The sequence below is a fragment of the Phaenicophaeus curvirostris genome, chromosome 21, assembly GCF_032191515.1.
Source record: "Phaenicophaeus curvirostris isolate KB17595 chromosome 21, BPBGC_Pcur_1.0, whole genome shotgun sequence".
In the NCBI taxonomy this organism is placed as follows: Eukaryota; Metazoa; Chordata; class Aves; order Cuculiformes; family Cuculidae; genus Phaenicophaeus; species Phaenicophaeus curvirostris.
In genome coordinates this window covers 7,593,359-7,609,910 of record NC_091412.1, presented here as the reverse complement: position 1 = coordinate 7,609,910, position 16,552 = coordinate 7,593,359, and the positions used below count along the sequence as shown (strand labels likewise).

Here is a 16,552-nt window from a genome sequence, read left to right as displayed (position 1 = left end):
GGAAGGGGAATCCTTCGAAACATCAAAATGCTTAGCAACCTCCAAATTACTCTTCAGTTTTGGCAGCAGATGGCTCTTCCCACATTCTGCACTACCAGTAGTACGTAACGTGTCTCTGCTGCTGTGTTTTCTGCCCATAACAACATTACTCATTCTCGTCATCAGAAAAGACTTACTAGATTTGTTTTGTTTAAATTTCAAAACACATGAAGCTAAATAAACCCATACAACAGCCTACAACCTACCTTTATGTACCACAGCATGTTTTATTACACTGCTTCATTCTATGGCATGTGGCATGCCTGTCACTGAAGTGTAAAATATAGCACAAGCTGGCTTTTCAGCTGTGGCATGCTCTTGCAGAGAGACTAGAGTGTGACACACTTTCCACTTCACTGAGACATACCACATGTTACAAAACATAGCTGTCCCATCACATTTCGAGTTAGTTAATACAGGAAGATTAGTGGCATCTCAAGAGATTTGTTTAACTGCAAGGCTTACTTGACCATAGCTATCACTGAGGAAAAGTACATCTGGAGCTCCACTTTTCAGATCAGAATAAATTTTTCTGGTATATTCTGGACTAAATTTTCTCGTTGTGTGTAACCAAAAAGTCCTTTTATACAAAAGGTATCAGAGTGCCCTGGCTATCCTTGATCATTCTATGAATATGTGCTTAACTTGAAAAAACTTCTGCAAACCTCAGAGAGGTTACAGAAGCATAAACAAAGATTAACTTCCAAGTATAACACGACTGCATTTCTGTAGTACCTCTATCAAAGATTAATAGCACTATCATCAGCTAATTAATCTTACAATCTGGTAGTTGCGTTTCCCCCAAAAACACAGAATGAAATAAATTTAAGAGTTGTCTTGTCCTTTCTTCCTACTGTTAAAGGAAGCGGAATTCACCACCAAAACAAATGCTTGAAATTTCTATTGTAATAAATTGTACACATATTTTCAAAATCATACAAGATGGACCAAAATCAAGAACATAGAGACCTTTTGCATATCAACAGACAGATGCATGTCTTGCCTTACTAAAAAGCTATCAGATTTCTGAGAGCACAACACTGAGAGCAAATTGATGCTGAAATACCTCAGCTATAGCCAGATTTCACCAAGAACCCAAACAGAACAGTCTGTGGAGCCACTTACAACCTTATGGCCCCCGACTTCAGAAAATGCCAATATGTATAAAACTGCAGATAAATACCAAAGTTTTTTTCTTTTATTCTGAAGCATTATTTATTGACAAAGCCTTTTGATCAGTGGCATATCAGAAGACAGCACAGTCAACATAGATGGCAGTTGATTATTGCACAGTACGTACACCAACCCTGTAAAACTTGAGACACTGTTACATTCAACAAAGCCAGAATTCTACCAAAAGCTAAAACCAATCCAAACCGAGAGCCAACAGAACTCATTGTTCCAAAGTGCACTACAACAGTTCTTAAAAAACACAGACCAAATAAATCTAACTCAGTTTTTGTGTCACGTTTCTCTGTAGTCTGTGTAGGCTAAAGAACACATCTTGGGTGTGACTGAATACTTAATAATGAATATATAAAAGGTGGTTTTACCTGCAACTGTTAACATGGCAAAAGCATTAAGAAGGTCCAAACATTTTCTCCTGTTGATTCTTATACCAAATCTCTTCAGATTTCAGATTTTGTATTTTCTTTTCTGTGCTTTACCCTATGATTAATGGCTCCGACAAGCCTATTGGCATCTTCTCATCTCACGCGTAATCACCACCACAAAGGCCAAATGAAGCAAGCAGCTCTCTGCCTGCCTGACCCATCATCCAACCACCATGAAAAAACCATTTTTGGATTCAACATTAAAGACAAAACCCTGTACTAACCTGTTTTAACTGAGATAGTTTTACCATTTGTATCATAAACAAAATAAGCAGAAACTAATGGGACATTGCAACACTTCATCACCTCTGTATTAAGCAGCCTCTCTACCTCAGATTGCATGACAGCAGACAACTTCCAGCTGCTTACAAATCTGCTAAAACTTAATCGTTTATATGCTAGTATATGGCTCAAATTACAATTTTTGAGAAGCCTGAAAACAATCCCATTTCCAAGAAAGACTTTGAGAGCTTTAGAGTGCAGATGACTGAAGTAAAGCAAAGATAAGCTTAGATCTTATGGTTAAGGCACTTGAAAAGTGTTGCGAACAACAAAGCCTCTGTGCGGTTTTGGTTGCATCACGTAGGCAAAAACTTTCACCAGTGCCCATTTATTATATGTTCTTATGTCTTATTTAATTTATGACTTACATAGCGGCCCACGATCTTCAGGTGTGCTGAATTTTCACTGTAACTGAACTCACTGAAAGCTGATTTCAACATAGTACTTGCAAGTGTAATATTTACTTTGAACAAGGAAAACCATAAAGAGCGAAACCAATTGTCTGCTTTTCTCTAACTTCACCTTAAGGCTGAGATTCTTATACGAGTTGCCCAACATCAAAAAAAGCATTACCTAATGCTGTTATGGGACAGATGGTGCTTCAAATTGTGCAGGCAAAAGCGATTGCAACCATTAGTGTTATTTTATTAATGCCTCATCTGTAAAATGAGATTATTATACTATAGAAATATTCCACTGATAATCTACATCACAATTAATTTTAAACATAATTTTGTGAGCAACCATTTGAAAATGCAGTATAAGGTCTTCTCAGGTGATATTCTGAATATCCTGCCTAGTCAGAATGTAAAGAATGGATTAAGCAAGATCTTTTTTTTAAGAACATGCTTTACAGCTTTTTCTCAAAGAATGAGCCTTCTAAATCTCCATTTTGAATTACTGAAGAAAAATATTCTGCATTACACATTTTAAATTATTTATGAATTTAACATTTTAAGGCTAACAAAACATTTTTTCTCCTTCAAAAACAGATCAGAACTAGGAAAAAATCATAATTATATCAGATTTTTTTTTGTAATGGCCCTACTTAATGTGTTTCAACTGTCTTCTTCCTCAATTCAGAGATTTAAAAGAATCTAATCCATACATGAATGCTTGAGCAAACTCCCTTGACTTCTGCTCTATATATTAAATATTTTGAAGGAAAGAAAGGAGACCAGTGTAAGACAAAATATAGGATGTAGTAACAGATGCAAAGTTCAAATAACGTCAAGTTGTAGAAAATTACTCAAGTGGCAGCAGTTGTGTAACAATACAGATACAAGGGCTGTGAGGTAACGTGGTTTGCAATTAGCTGCTCAAACTACAAGCATGAAGTATCAGTCATTATTTAGGAAAAAACATTAAATAGCATTATCTTGCAATAGATTGAGAACTCTATATCTGCTGGTGTTAGTATCCTCAGAGAAAAAGAGCAACCTAAATCAACCTGGAATTTCTAACTATTTTGTAAGATAGTTCAAATCCTTCTTAGAGTACACAAAGAAATAACCCTAAAACATACCGAAAGAAAGAAAATATAATCCTCGACTGTTCCCTGGGCCTACGTCGCATTGATTTATAACAGTTATTTCTAAGACAGACAAAAACACACAGATGCAAACAATTACTCTATTTTTGTAGGCAACAAGTGAGGTGGGTGGTAACTGAGAAATTTTGAAAAATCCTGTCACAATATTCCGTTTTTTCTTAAGTAACTCTCATCACACAACAAACGCTCGCCACATCAGAGACTTTCCAGGGCCTGAAGGGCTGCTTTGATTCCAGACCGCTGCAGGCATTAGCGGGGACGTAATTAGGGTAAAAAGTTCAACCACAGTTCCATGTCTAGAGTGCTGCCAGAAATAAAGTTCCTCTCATTCACTGGTTTCTACTGTACCCTCCCTGAGAAACATATTGAAAACACATTTATCTTTGTAGAGTTTGTTCCTCTTCTAATTAACTTTATAGCGTTTACAGTATTTAATAATTCAAAGTGGAATTTAAAGTGGCCCTGGAACCAGCAGCTTTGCCTGTAATGGCGCTGTGCATTATCTTTTCCCTGTAGTGCTTCTTTGACAAGTTACTCAAGGAAGGTATGTGCTCCAGCTGGTTTTATCAGGCTGTGCATTTAGCGAACGGCTACTTCCTTCCCTCCATCTCCTCCCCGTGCCATTACATGCACGGGGGGTTGGAACAGCAGTAAAATGAAACTATGCCTCAGCTCAGAAATCTGCTCTCCCAAACCTCCACACTATCCCAAGGATCACTTAGAAAAGGTTTATCTTCTTACAGCTTAATAAATCAAAGTTGTAGAAGGTCAAAACTACCCATACTTCTCACCAACTGGTCAAAGTTTGACCCCTAATGCTAATTTTCTTCCTTCCAGTTTTGATCCAAGATTAACAGTTTACTATACTTCAAAGGTTATTTCTTACTACAGTTCACTCGGACAAACATTTGGTACATCATAACACCAGATCTTCCCTACCCTCGGTATTTACAAATGGAAATACTATCTTATTCCATTAAAGCTGTATCTCCTAGCACTTCAGTCTCTGAGAAAATTCACAGGACTACCAGTAAGCATTACTTCAACACTTAAAAAACAGTTGAAGTACATTAATTTAATTATAGAAACAAGTCACATGATAAAGAAATCTGGGATCTGAAGAGCTATTTTTAAGCTGAAGAACATTGCAATCCTTAGCATGTAATACAACAATCAAATCCAACATCACTAAAAGTAATATAAACAACTTGATTCAAAGGCTGTGTCCCCCAGTACCTTAAAAACTACCACACAACCTGTTAAGACTAAACTGTCTTTTCCTACAATAAGCAGAGAGGATAGTTTTTCATCCACAAGAAAGGAAGGAAATCTTTGTGAGGCAGTTGATAGGATGGCACACTATGCAGTTAATGATGCTTTACAGTTTTTCAACATTACAAAAGCCTCCAGGACTCAATCTCTCAAAGATAACAGACATGAGAGAGCTTTTCCACCTTAAAAAGCTCTACTATGCCTTTTAAAACAAAAAAAAAAAAGTTCAGTTTGCTCTCTAGAAATCTAAACCTATACATTCTTTACAGTCTTCAAAAAAATAAGGCTGGGGAGAAAAAATTATGACTGAATTTTACACAGTCTTTAATAAAAGACCACAAATATTTAACAAACTTCATGAAACCTACTTCATGGTGTCCAACAGAACTGAAAATCGTAACCATCTGTCCAACCTATTTTTGTGCGTGATTTGAAAAAACCATGCTGGATTTTACCTTGAATGGATACAGCCTTTACACACTGAAGTACACGTTTCAGTCTCTGGCATAGCCAGGCGAGCCCACGGCACAACCACGGCATTGGCAATGGCACTCGAGCAAAACTATTCCAGGGAGAGTTACCCTCAGCAGTGTGAGAACTGTGAACAAGAACTTCATTCTTCATAGCTAATTTCCTTCTCGTGGGTGATCCTTCCAGAAAGCTTTGCTGTTTGTCTCTGACAAATCCCTTCACAGCTAGCTAATTTTAAACATTAAAAGCCACAGACACTTAGAACTGGACACTGAATTTCAGGATTAAGTAGTTACTTTGCCAGATAAGGAACGGGGTCCTGTGATTTTAAAATAATAATGTGAGAAAATATTAACACTTTTATTGCATTGTTTCTATTCTTACTTATGTAAAGCTGCTTTCTACCTAAACCCTAACGCTCCCACAAACACATTCCTGAGTTAAATTTGTGTGGAAGTATGCAGGTTTTCATCTACAGTAGTCATGTAATAAAGCACACTTCCTGAAAACGGGATGCCAATTGATTTGTCTTGTAAACTGATCAGCAGCGGAAAAAAAGAAAGCTGGCTGGCCAAAGTTACACATTTTGTTTGTTCCAACTACTCCTCCTTCCTTAACTTGCCCTTATTTCCTTTCTCCTCCCATGACTGAAAAAGATAAGCTCTTCCTTCTAATGCCCTTAAATGACCTTCATCCAATTCTTCAAGTCATTCAAAATTTTCCATCCACTGATATCATTAAATTAATACGTCTTTCTAAAACTATAGATTGAACATCCAACACGTGCTATGGAATGGATGCATACATTACCAACTGAGGTCCTTCATTCTCCACAAAGCAGAAGTCTATTGGCTTCAAACTCTTACTTTACAATCTACAATTGATCTTACAATTCATTATACTTGTAGTGTTACCTGATTATCACCCACGCCTACATAAGGTTTTAGCATAACTTCCTAATCTTTTATGCATTACATTTGGCAGAGACACTAAAAATTAACAAGATATTTACAGATCTGTCAAAAACCTGTAATTCAGTAAAATGTTAGGGGATCTCTGGGCTAAACCACTGTACTTCTGTGTTACCAAAGAGATCTTTCACTGCATACACTGCAATGAAAAACAAAGATTTTAGGCAAACATTATTTTGCATAAAGTACTTTTATACTCATCTTTGTTCCATAATGAACAAAAGAAGTCCTAGGATATTATCACAGACAAAATTATTCATTCATTTCTTTGCATTAAAGTACATGGTACATTGGAGGGATAATGAAAAATACTGAAGTTATATATTAATATATAAGTGATATTTTTGAAGTTATTAATTCATGAGTACTTGAATATTATTTCAATTCCAGATTGACAGGTCTTCTACATCAAAAAGAACACCGTTTTATCATATTTGCGTCATTATTATGTATTTACTTCACAGCTAAAATAAAGGAGAAGAATTTCCTGATGCTAACCACTAATGCAGACTAGTGGTCAGAACCAGGAAATCCCAGCTCCTAACTTCAATGCATCAATAACTCATTGATATACTCCTAAAAGATAAAATGTATCTAATTACAATGAAGTGGATCTAGATGAAAACAATGTTCTATCAGATTAGTACTACTTTAGTGGTTTAGCATCTTTAACAACTAAAACTTGCTTACGTAATTTTCATAACTGCTGAATTCAAATTTCTCAAAGATTTTCATGCATTTAAATATATGCAAGTGAAGTGATAAAAATCACAAAATATAACAACAGGTTTGTAAATACAATCTCATTTATCATGCAGAACTGCATACAGACAGGATTAACAGCTCTTTAACACATATGATTTCTTATGTGCAAGAAAAGCATCTGATGATTCACAGCAACTCCTAAGCTGTAATGAAGAATTAATAAACTATTAATATCCCAGTTATTTCCATCCAATATATACTTTACATATATAAATACACTGCTTGGATTAAGACAGAAAGCCCTACAACAGCAATATTTGCATCACCGGATTCTTATTTAGAAAAAGTTATTCAGGAGATAGCACACATACAGGAGGGGGAAAGAGGAGAGGCACTATAAACAGTTCTGCAAGTTATAAACACATCAACAGAAAGACATTTTACTTCTCTACCCTACATGGGTTTTGTTTTAAAGACTTAAGACAGGTAACATTAATATTCCAGTTTAACACCATAATAATACAAACAGAGAAATCTACAGAGCCTTGATAGTCTTCCTCCACACCCAGACTGATTAAATTCTTAATTGAAAAAGGTGTGGCCCAGAATTAGTCTTACTACTGTAAGAAGACTTACTTCACCTGTTTAGCCTTTGAAGCACTCTGTAGAGGATTACCCTTGAAAGGCAAATATTTTCATGTAGGTATAGACATAAATCCGTGGCATCATCTGAATCAAGGTATCAAACAGACACGAAATACCTTAAGGCCCTCTTTTATAAGAGAAGCGACATACTGATACCATCCAGAGAGCACAAAACAAGACTGATAACTTACTTTTCTAACTCAAAGAAGTAGATTTAATATATACATTGCTAATACACAGTGAGTGGCTGTAAATGAACTTCCTTGATGATAGTAATTCATTTGGTGTATGACTGCTGCTTGAAAGCATCTTTTAATCACTTTTTAAGACACAGAGATTAATTTAGACACTTCTCAAAAATAAATCTGACTGGGATTAACACCAGGAAAGGCAAATCATAAAATTGTGAGTACACCAAGAACAAAATAAACTTAAAAGTACCTCACCTGTTTTATAGCAAGGCTATTTTTTCCCTTTATAAAAAGGTTAAGCCAAAGGCAAATGTATGCTGACATGCTGAAAAAAAAATTCTGAAAGCACCTCACAGCAGTATCCCATAAGCAAAAAGGGACTAGAGCTTTAAAGGTGTAATCTACTGGGTTTCTTAGATAACACTACAATTTATCCAAAAGGCTTTATTCACAGAAAATATTCTTACCCAGAAGATCCAATGCTTTTGCACACACCAAGAAGAGGTCGCTTGTCAGAAAAATTATCACATTTCTGAGCACCTAATGAGAGTGGAAAGAAAAAAGAAAGAGCAAATCACTATGTACTGTTTGGGTTACCTATAAGTAAAGGTGTGCACATTGTGGTGGCTCATTATATTGAATATATAATACGAAACTCACAGCCTGCACAAGATTAGTGGTAGAATTCAAATAAGAGGCAGAATCCTGAACTCTGGGAGAACTGTTCTTGAAAGGGACAGCAACAAGTAACAAAACAATTAGAAAAGTCTGGCCAAGATTCTGCAGTTATTTTCTATTCATTTCAGCTGGGTTAAGGATTCTGTGACTGTAACAAGTAACACTTGCTCACTTTTCATTGTCACATAAAGCTGTCTGTAATAAGGCTGTCACCAGCTCTGTGTGGGTTTCACACGCTGGCTTCCAATTTATTCTGCTGAGGTAGAAGTGGAATATGAGAGTATTAACCATAAAAGCAGAGCGTAAGAGCAGCCACTCTCATTAGCACGTGATGAGCAGGGCTGCCAGTATTTGCCTAACGCACGGCCATGCTTACAGCCCGTGACCCAGGCCTAAGAAAATACAGGATTAAATTCAAAACAGCCTTCACTATATTCTGCCACATTCTTAAAGCGATTTAAGATTTAACAAAAGCAACAACTTCCAGCATGGCCCAGGCTATGCTGTTTGCTCAGAGTGAAAATCCAACACGTTCAATCTCATGTCACGATTTCTTTCACCGGGTAACGCCAGCAAAGCCCCAGCAGAAGAGTTCAGTGCGGACTTGTCCTCTGCCATAATCCGGTTGATGAGGCAGTTCTGCCTGCCCAGGGATCCAGGCACATCACCACCTCTAGCACCAGAGCCAGGCAAATAAACCCAACCTTTCCTCTCTCCAAACTGGAGTCACACCTTGATTCCAGAACCATTGGATTGTTAAATATGCCACACTTCTTAAAATGGGATTCTAGGTGTTTTGAAAACTTTGCCTCATTGCTACGTAAACAAAAAAGAAACTAAAACTGAGTAAAACATTCTCTCTTCTACTTGTGAACGTTTACTAAATTCCAGAGTATGTTTCTAGCCAACTTAAATAATAGAATAACAGCCACGACCACCACCAGTAGTAAATTTCTTCCATTTTCTTTCAACCTTTGCCTTTTTAATTATCTACCTATAGGTATGCATGTCTGATGACTAATGAATTTTTTTTTTCCTCCATTATACACCAAATTCTTTGATCTATAAAGAGTATTAGTGATATAGTCTGTTCAAAATTTAATTCACAAATATTGGTGTACTGCATTCAATCAATTATTCAGAAAGGCACAACAATTAACAATATACATTTTCACATAACAGTCTCTGTTAATTATTAATAACTCAAGTACATGCAATTAATTTGTAACAAAACCTGTTCAGTACTCTCATCTGTACAAGGATAAGTCTTCCCTCCTACACATTTGGGTATTTATAAAGTCAAATGGGTCACATAAATAATTTCACCATCAACAATAGCTTTACAAGTAACCTAAAACAGTCAAATGTATTTTCCTTTTATTCCTATTATTTCAAGGGCTTTTATGAGTCAGACCTGTACTGTATGTACTGACCTGTAAATTGATAAATGAAACACATAGTCTTCTTAAGAATCTGGCAACCGATTTGTTCTCTTTGATACAAATAACAGTTGAACTTCATTTATTTCTGTTCCCTTCACTGGTCTCTCAGCATTGAGGGTGAAATGCTGACCATCAGGAGTTCTGACATTGAGTTAAGCAGAGCCAGAATTTTATCCTATTTAACTAGACTTATTGGGTTATTTTTCTTTTTTAACTAGGATATATAACAGACATTAATTCACAGGGTTTTTATGGTCCAGTTCTAAGTTTATTGACAAGGAAAGGGAAGCAAGAGGAAGAAAGGTGGTGGGGAGAACAGCAATGTGAAATCAAAAAGAATACCAGTTTCTAACACCCACAACAGATTTGCAACATTTGTACAATAGGTGCTTAAACTTCTGATTTCAGTCTGTAATAACCGAGGTCCTTGTTTAAAAAAAATATCCATTTTCTACTTCAAACGTATATTTTCAGAACATAAATATTAATATTGTAGAAAAGGTTCATTATTTTGAGGACTCTGGAGAGCATTAAATCAGGTTAAGAGCGGTCCCATTCACGAGATTGCAAAATGCGACATGTGTTGCTCTCTGCAATGCTTAATGGAGTCAGCAACCCTTTCTAGTTCTGCAGTGGGATTTAATCTTTCAAGTTATGGTGGATTAATTTTTATTTGTAAAATTGTGTTTATTTGCATGTGCGATGCACTGACGTTGCACACACCTGCTCCACACACAGTGTTTAACAAAATGCAGCAGGATGATTGAAATGAAAAACAGCTCACTAAATCCCTCAAATACAAAAAGTATTGAAATCCTGTTGCAAAGTCTTTTTCTTAAACTCCTTTTATTCTAAATCCTTTTAATTCTGTCATATAACACTACAGCATTTATAAAAAGCTGAAAATCCTGACAAATCACACAATTAAAGTAATGAAAACTGTCCTTCCTGCCAACAAGGCACCACCTTATCTACAGCTCCATTTAGCTAAATGATATGTGGGTTTTTTAAAACAAAAAATCTAACTTCCGTTAGTACACTTGAAATTGAAAAAAATATCTGTGGCTAAATGAAATTTCATACAAATCAACATTTAGAACTTTATAAAGCCAAAAGGTTAGCTACACATAAGCCCAAAGCAGCTTATGTACTGTACTGCTGATGAACTGTGAATAGATAACCCCTGGGCCCACTAAGGTCTCTCAATAATGCCAATAATAATAATAACAACAAACAACAACACACCTGTCTTAAGAAGTAAAAAGTGACACTCCAGTGATTTTCACAGGGATTCAAAAGCGATTCACACCTATGAAAAGTACCCTCCTTTCCCTTGAGTAAGAAAGGCAGTGTATAAATGTCAAATTCTGACCTATTTAGCACAAACACACGTGCATGATAGAGTATATTTTTCTGGGATGTAATTCCACTGATCAAGCTTCATCACAGCCACTTAATAATGCAGCACATCTTCTGTTCAACCAAACCCCTCTTACCTGTGTCTGTTACTTGAAAATTGTGTTGCATTTGTGGTCCTGCCCCAGCAACCAGTACCTGGGAATGCATTGATCCACAAGGCTGACGTTCCCTACACACCGTTTTCACTCCCTATTTTGCTTTCCTTTTAGGGGGTGGTGGTAGAATCTTTCTTAGCATTTCTTAATCACCATTTTGGGCCTGTTTTCTTATTGAACACACTTCAGTCTAATACGTTGAAAGTTTCATAGAATCACCAGGTTGGAAAAGACCCATCGGATCATCGAGTCCAACCATTTAAGGTCTAATAGTTTAAGGTCTAATAGTTTAAGGTCTAATAGTTTAAGGTCTAATAGTTTAAGGTCTAATAGTTTAAGGTCTAATAGTTTAAGGCACTGACAAGATGATGAATCGGGGTGGTGGGATACAAGTCAGCCCGCATAGCCTCAAAGAAATCAGTATTTTAAAACATCGTGCTCCAAAATTCTTCCCAGTAATATCTATAAAAGGCTTACTTGCTATGCTTGAGAAATCTGTTCTGTAATTTCTATAACCCACACGCATTAACATCCATTATACCATAAGAACCCACATGAACAGTTACACAACTCCAGCCCTTAAGCGCACACCTGCATGACCCCCTTACACCAACTCAAACCCAGCTACCAACTGCTACTGCTCGGTCAGCTCACAGGGCTATTCCCTCTGCTAGACATACCATGCAATTATTTTGACCTTCAGGGATTTCAAACCACCGAGCCACCCAAGTGGCTGAACTTATACAAACCTCACATCTGCCTGCCTCCAGAAAGCAACCTAAATATTATAGTTCTTTTAAGCATACCTGCACGTAAAGCCGAGTCAGCTTTTGAGGTTCAAATTTTATTTTGCCAAAATCAAAGAGGCAGAGTACAGAGATAAATCAGCTAAAAAATTTAAGCTTTTAACAGTTTTAGACTCTCAAATATAAAAATAGTGTTGCAATTAATTTTAGCTGTTCACGTTAATTCTAGCTTTCAACCCTTCATCCATAAGGTTCCCTTGCTTTGTAGTTGTTTTAAACGTGTACCTCTGATTTCTTTCTTTTATTTCCTTTCTTACTTGCTTTTTTTTGTCCCTTATCAGTCATTTTGACTAAGCACTCAAATTCATAAAGGTATGTAGGACTATTATATCATCTTTTCTGCAAGCAGCATAATCTAGAAAATGGCAATGAATTAATTCAGTGCACTAGAGGAATTTATTTTCATAATGCTGAGACATGGAAATAGGTTTTACAGACAATGACTGATCTAAACTTTGACACAGAAGCCTGTCATCATGTACCTTTTAACCATGAATTACCACACACAATGCTATTCCTGCAGCTTTTCCTTGCTTCTTGATCGACTTTAAACTATGCAAGCCTACCTTAATAAATGGGAGAGCAAGCCAGAAAGCAGGTACTTGGCCAGGGCTTTGTAAAATGACCTGGGATAAGTAATGAAAAATGGGAGACTGCAGCGCTAACTCACTTCAGAAAGCAGCAATGTTCTTATTTGGTATGAAAACAAATAGCGAGGCTGTCTGAAGTCAATGCATTATTTCCTTCACGCTGATTTCAGACATGTAAGCAATGGACCTCAAAATGAAGTGAAAATACAACAGATCTTTAAAATGACTACAAGAGCTCTGAATCTGTTTAATAACTGACTTGATAGGTCAAAGGACATACAACTATGACAGAAAATCTAAATATAGCAATTTTAATGTTTCTGTAAATATCATGGAAATGCTAATCAAAAAAAAAAGTACAAGACAAATGTAGGAATATCCAAGACAGAGTATTTAACAAGACACAGAAATCCAACTCAGTATCATTTCAATTCCGCATGTACTCATATAATCAGCTTCTGTAGAAAAATCAGAAAGGCATCATCTAGAGGAAGTGGCAAAAAATTAGAAAACATGTTGAAGAAAGCATATGAATAATAAGGTTAGTGTGGCTGAAAGGAGCCACAAGGTCCTATGTGAGAGGAAGCCCAATATAGAGTAACCTGAGTAGCAGTAAGGACGTCACAAATTTGAATCACATAGAATGGAGGCAGGAGTTCATATAATCAGTTTTTTCATTAGTTCTCTCACTGTAATTAACTACAATCATGAGTTCCAGCTTTGTTCTGTATTGACCACTTAATATATTCTCCCTTCTAATAATCACAAAGCTGGATCAATTTGTCTTCAAATACATCTTTGTGTGCTTGTTTCACCTGAAGAGACAGAGAAATCCAGAGCGTAGCAAACCAGGCATCTGCATACTTTTAAGTACTGAACTCAATCACAGCGTACAGGTTTGAAAGTGAAGAAGAGCAAGGTGAGTTCAAAAGTGGTGCCAATCAGATGGCTCAGCAGATAACGCAGCAAGTGGCACACAAACGCTAAGACTTAGTGTTTTTATTTCTACAATTGACAACATCCAGACAGAGAAGTTCTCATATTCTAAATATTAGCTATACAAGTTTATCTCCTCTGTTAAGCCTAAAATTTGGTCACAGTATATACCGCCAGTCTCCAAAAAGGCAATTTGTATTGCAAGCTGTAGAAAATAACAAAAGTCGTGTCTATTGTTGAAGATAACAGCAGATATTCCCTGCCCACATAGAAGAGAAAATATCTTCATTTTTCAGTGCTATTTACAGAAAGCACTCAATACTGTAAGGACATCTTATCCAGGCTGCAGACCAACTCTGCCACAGACATCAAAGTGCTGCGGTGCTGGGCCAGGTCAGGTCTTGCCTGGTTTGTTAGCTCAGACAAAACCCTGAACGAACACTGCAGTTGAGCTGCCAGGTCAGAGCCGCTCCAGGAGCCGTTTAACTGCTCTAGCGTGGCACAGAGCCTGAACTAATAAGCCTCGCCGGATCTGAGCTGGCAACGTGCAAGGGCAGCACCAGATACCGCACCACGTTCCTGCTACCAGGACCACTTATAACCTGCTAAATCAGATTGGAGGGGGTTTCCTTTGCAATAAGCCTGTATGAAATAAGCCTATATGAAATAACCCGTTCAAAACAATGCATTATTGTGCTATGAAGCACATGATGCAGCAGAGGATCTAACATCAAAGGAGTATAATTCTAACTAAATAGTTGACAAACTATTAAGTTCTGCTACTGTAAAGTCACCAAGTTAAAGCCATGGGCTTTCCTTTCACACCTGGGAATGAGCTTTTTATCACAAACTAAGATCTGTTTCTAGGAGTGTGCCAAATCCATCCACCAAGAGAGTCTTATTTTCAATAACTCCCTTTTTACAGCTTTACAGTAAAATAGTGTTTGAGCTTACTGATGGTAATCAGCTTCTCCTTTACAAATTCCTTTTACTTCACTCAGAATCATTAAAGCTCATGTGCTCATTATCTAAGGCCTCTTATTACAGCTTTAACTTTTATCTGATTCCAGATGCTGGTCAATGATACATTCATGTACTTCTAATCAAAGATTTATTTAAACCAAGCCATGTAAAAAGAGACCAAAACATGTTTTTAAAAGGTTTGGCTTAATTTAATATGAGTTAATTTGCAGAGTTCTCTAATGTAACAACTATCATTGTCAGATGCTAAATATATGCAATTGAAAGACAGAACGACAGTACTGCTCGAAGGACAGTAAGTGCTTAAATTCTTACTAGATTGAAAAAAAAAAATCAAAAAGCACTATTTTACTAATAGAAAAAAATAGAATTTATAGGCTATTCAATACATTTACTCTATTTTCATTTCCATTTACACTTCTCTTTCTCCTTTTTCTTTCCCCTTGGAGAGAGGAAGGGGCACAGACATCCATTACTTAAGGACACACATAACAGCAAAATCATAGCTCATCACAAATTATGCAGTGTTCCCAGAAACAGAACACAAGGCACAAAACACTTGTGAATCATTTTGCGATAAGTTACTTTAACCTGTAATAGAACTACAGAACCATGTAAACTCATACTTCATAGAATCCTCTGCTTAGGAAAAAAATCACTGAAACAATATAAAGTGTGTCCATTAAAACTTCAATTTTCTTAATTTCCTTTCTTTGAAACACTTGAATTATTATAATTTACTATTTTTGCAAGAACTTAAACAATTACATTTTAGGCTTATTTTTTGATCTTACCAATTCATTCATAATAGACTACTAAAGTTTGTAATCCAGCATAATTCCCCAAAATCCATACTAGAAGTACATTCTCTTCATCCACAAAGTGAAAAATGGCAACCAACTTAAACTCGAAATGCTACTCAGCGGCTGTACAGAACAATTTGCCCAGCTGAAGTTACAGGGCAAATGGATGAGCAAAAGGTTGCTGAAACAAAAAAATAAGCCAGGACACCAACAGATCTTAGGCCTTTAAGAAGTCTACAATTGTATTTTTGTTTTTAGACTGAACAGTGTTGTTTCTTAAAGGGATTTGCTTGTTGATTTGGATCTGTGAAAAAAAAAAAAAAAACAAACCATTACACTTACTTATGAACCATATAAACAAACTTACTGATTTGCGGAGCTGGTAAAATCCGTGCAGCTCGAACTGGGCCATGACGGACAGAAAAGAGTTCCTGAGCTTCACCACTGATCTGCAAAACATGGATTATGAACATACAATGTAAAAAAAACTTATAAAAATGTATCTGCTTAGTAGGTGAGAAAGTAGGTAGAAATACACTCTATGAGAGGCAGGCAAGAAAGTAAGTTGATCAGACACTGCCTTTCTAATCAACCATCTGCAATTTCTCTAAGTGAGAGCATCTTAGAAGTCTTGAATAACACAAATTACAGCAAAAAAATAGGTGGCCTGCCTCTATAAGCACGCACCTGAGACTGTGTGAATGACATACTCTACTATTAATGACTACACATTTCAGAAGAAAAAAGATTTGAAGTTGACCAGTGACTAAAATTCAAACAAATGCAAGGAATCAGAAACAAGCATTTATTCTACACAGTGCATGTTTCTAAGACAAATATTACCTAAGCAATGATCAAGAGTGGAAAACAGTGGTGGTACAGATACGGAAATTTTATATCTAAGATTTTTAGCCTCATTACTTATTACCACTTCTTCAGATAACATGGGCAGAATGAAACCTACCCCACTGAAGCACAAGACTGTCATAGAATTATTTTCAAAACACTATTTATTACAGAAATAGCCCATCATTCTGTACACAGTAACTAAACGTAGAATG

The 16,552-nt window shown here is 36.4% G+C and overlaps 1 protein-coding gene across 9 annotated transcripts in view; it reads right to left on the bottom strand.

The window, feature by feature from the left end:
• Positions 1-16,552, bottom strand: part of BCAS3 (BCAS3 microtubule associated cell migration factor) — a 344,616-nt gene that overhangs the window by 314,159 nt on the left and 13,905 nt on the right. For all 9 annotated transcript variants that reach the window (XM_069874131.1, XM_069874133.1, XM_069874129.1 and 6 more), the window contains exons 6-7: positions 15,859-15,940; positions 8,209-8,281 (exon numbers count right to left, since the gene is read on the bottom strand). In XM_069874131.1, coding sequence (XP_069730232.1) covers positions 8,209-8,281; positions 15,859-15,940 — 155 coding nt within the window. The remainder of the gene's footprint in view (positions 1-8,208; positions 8,282-15,858; positions 15,941-16,552) is intronic.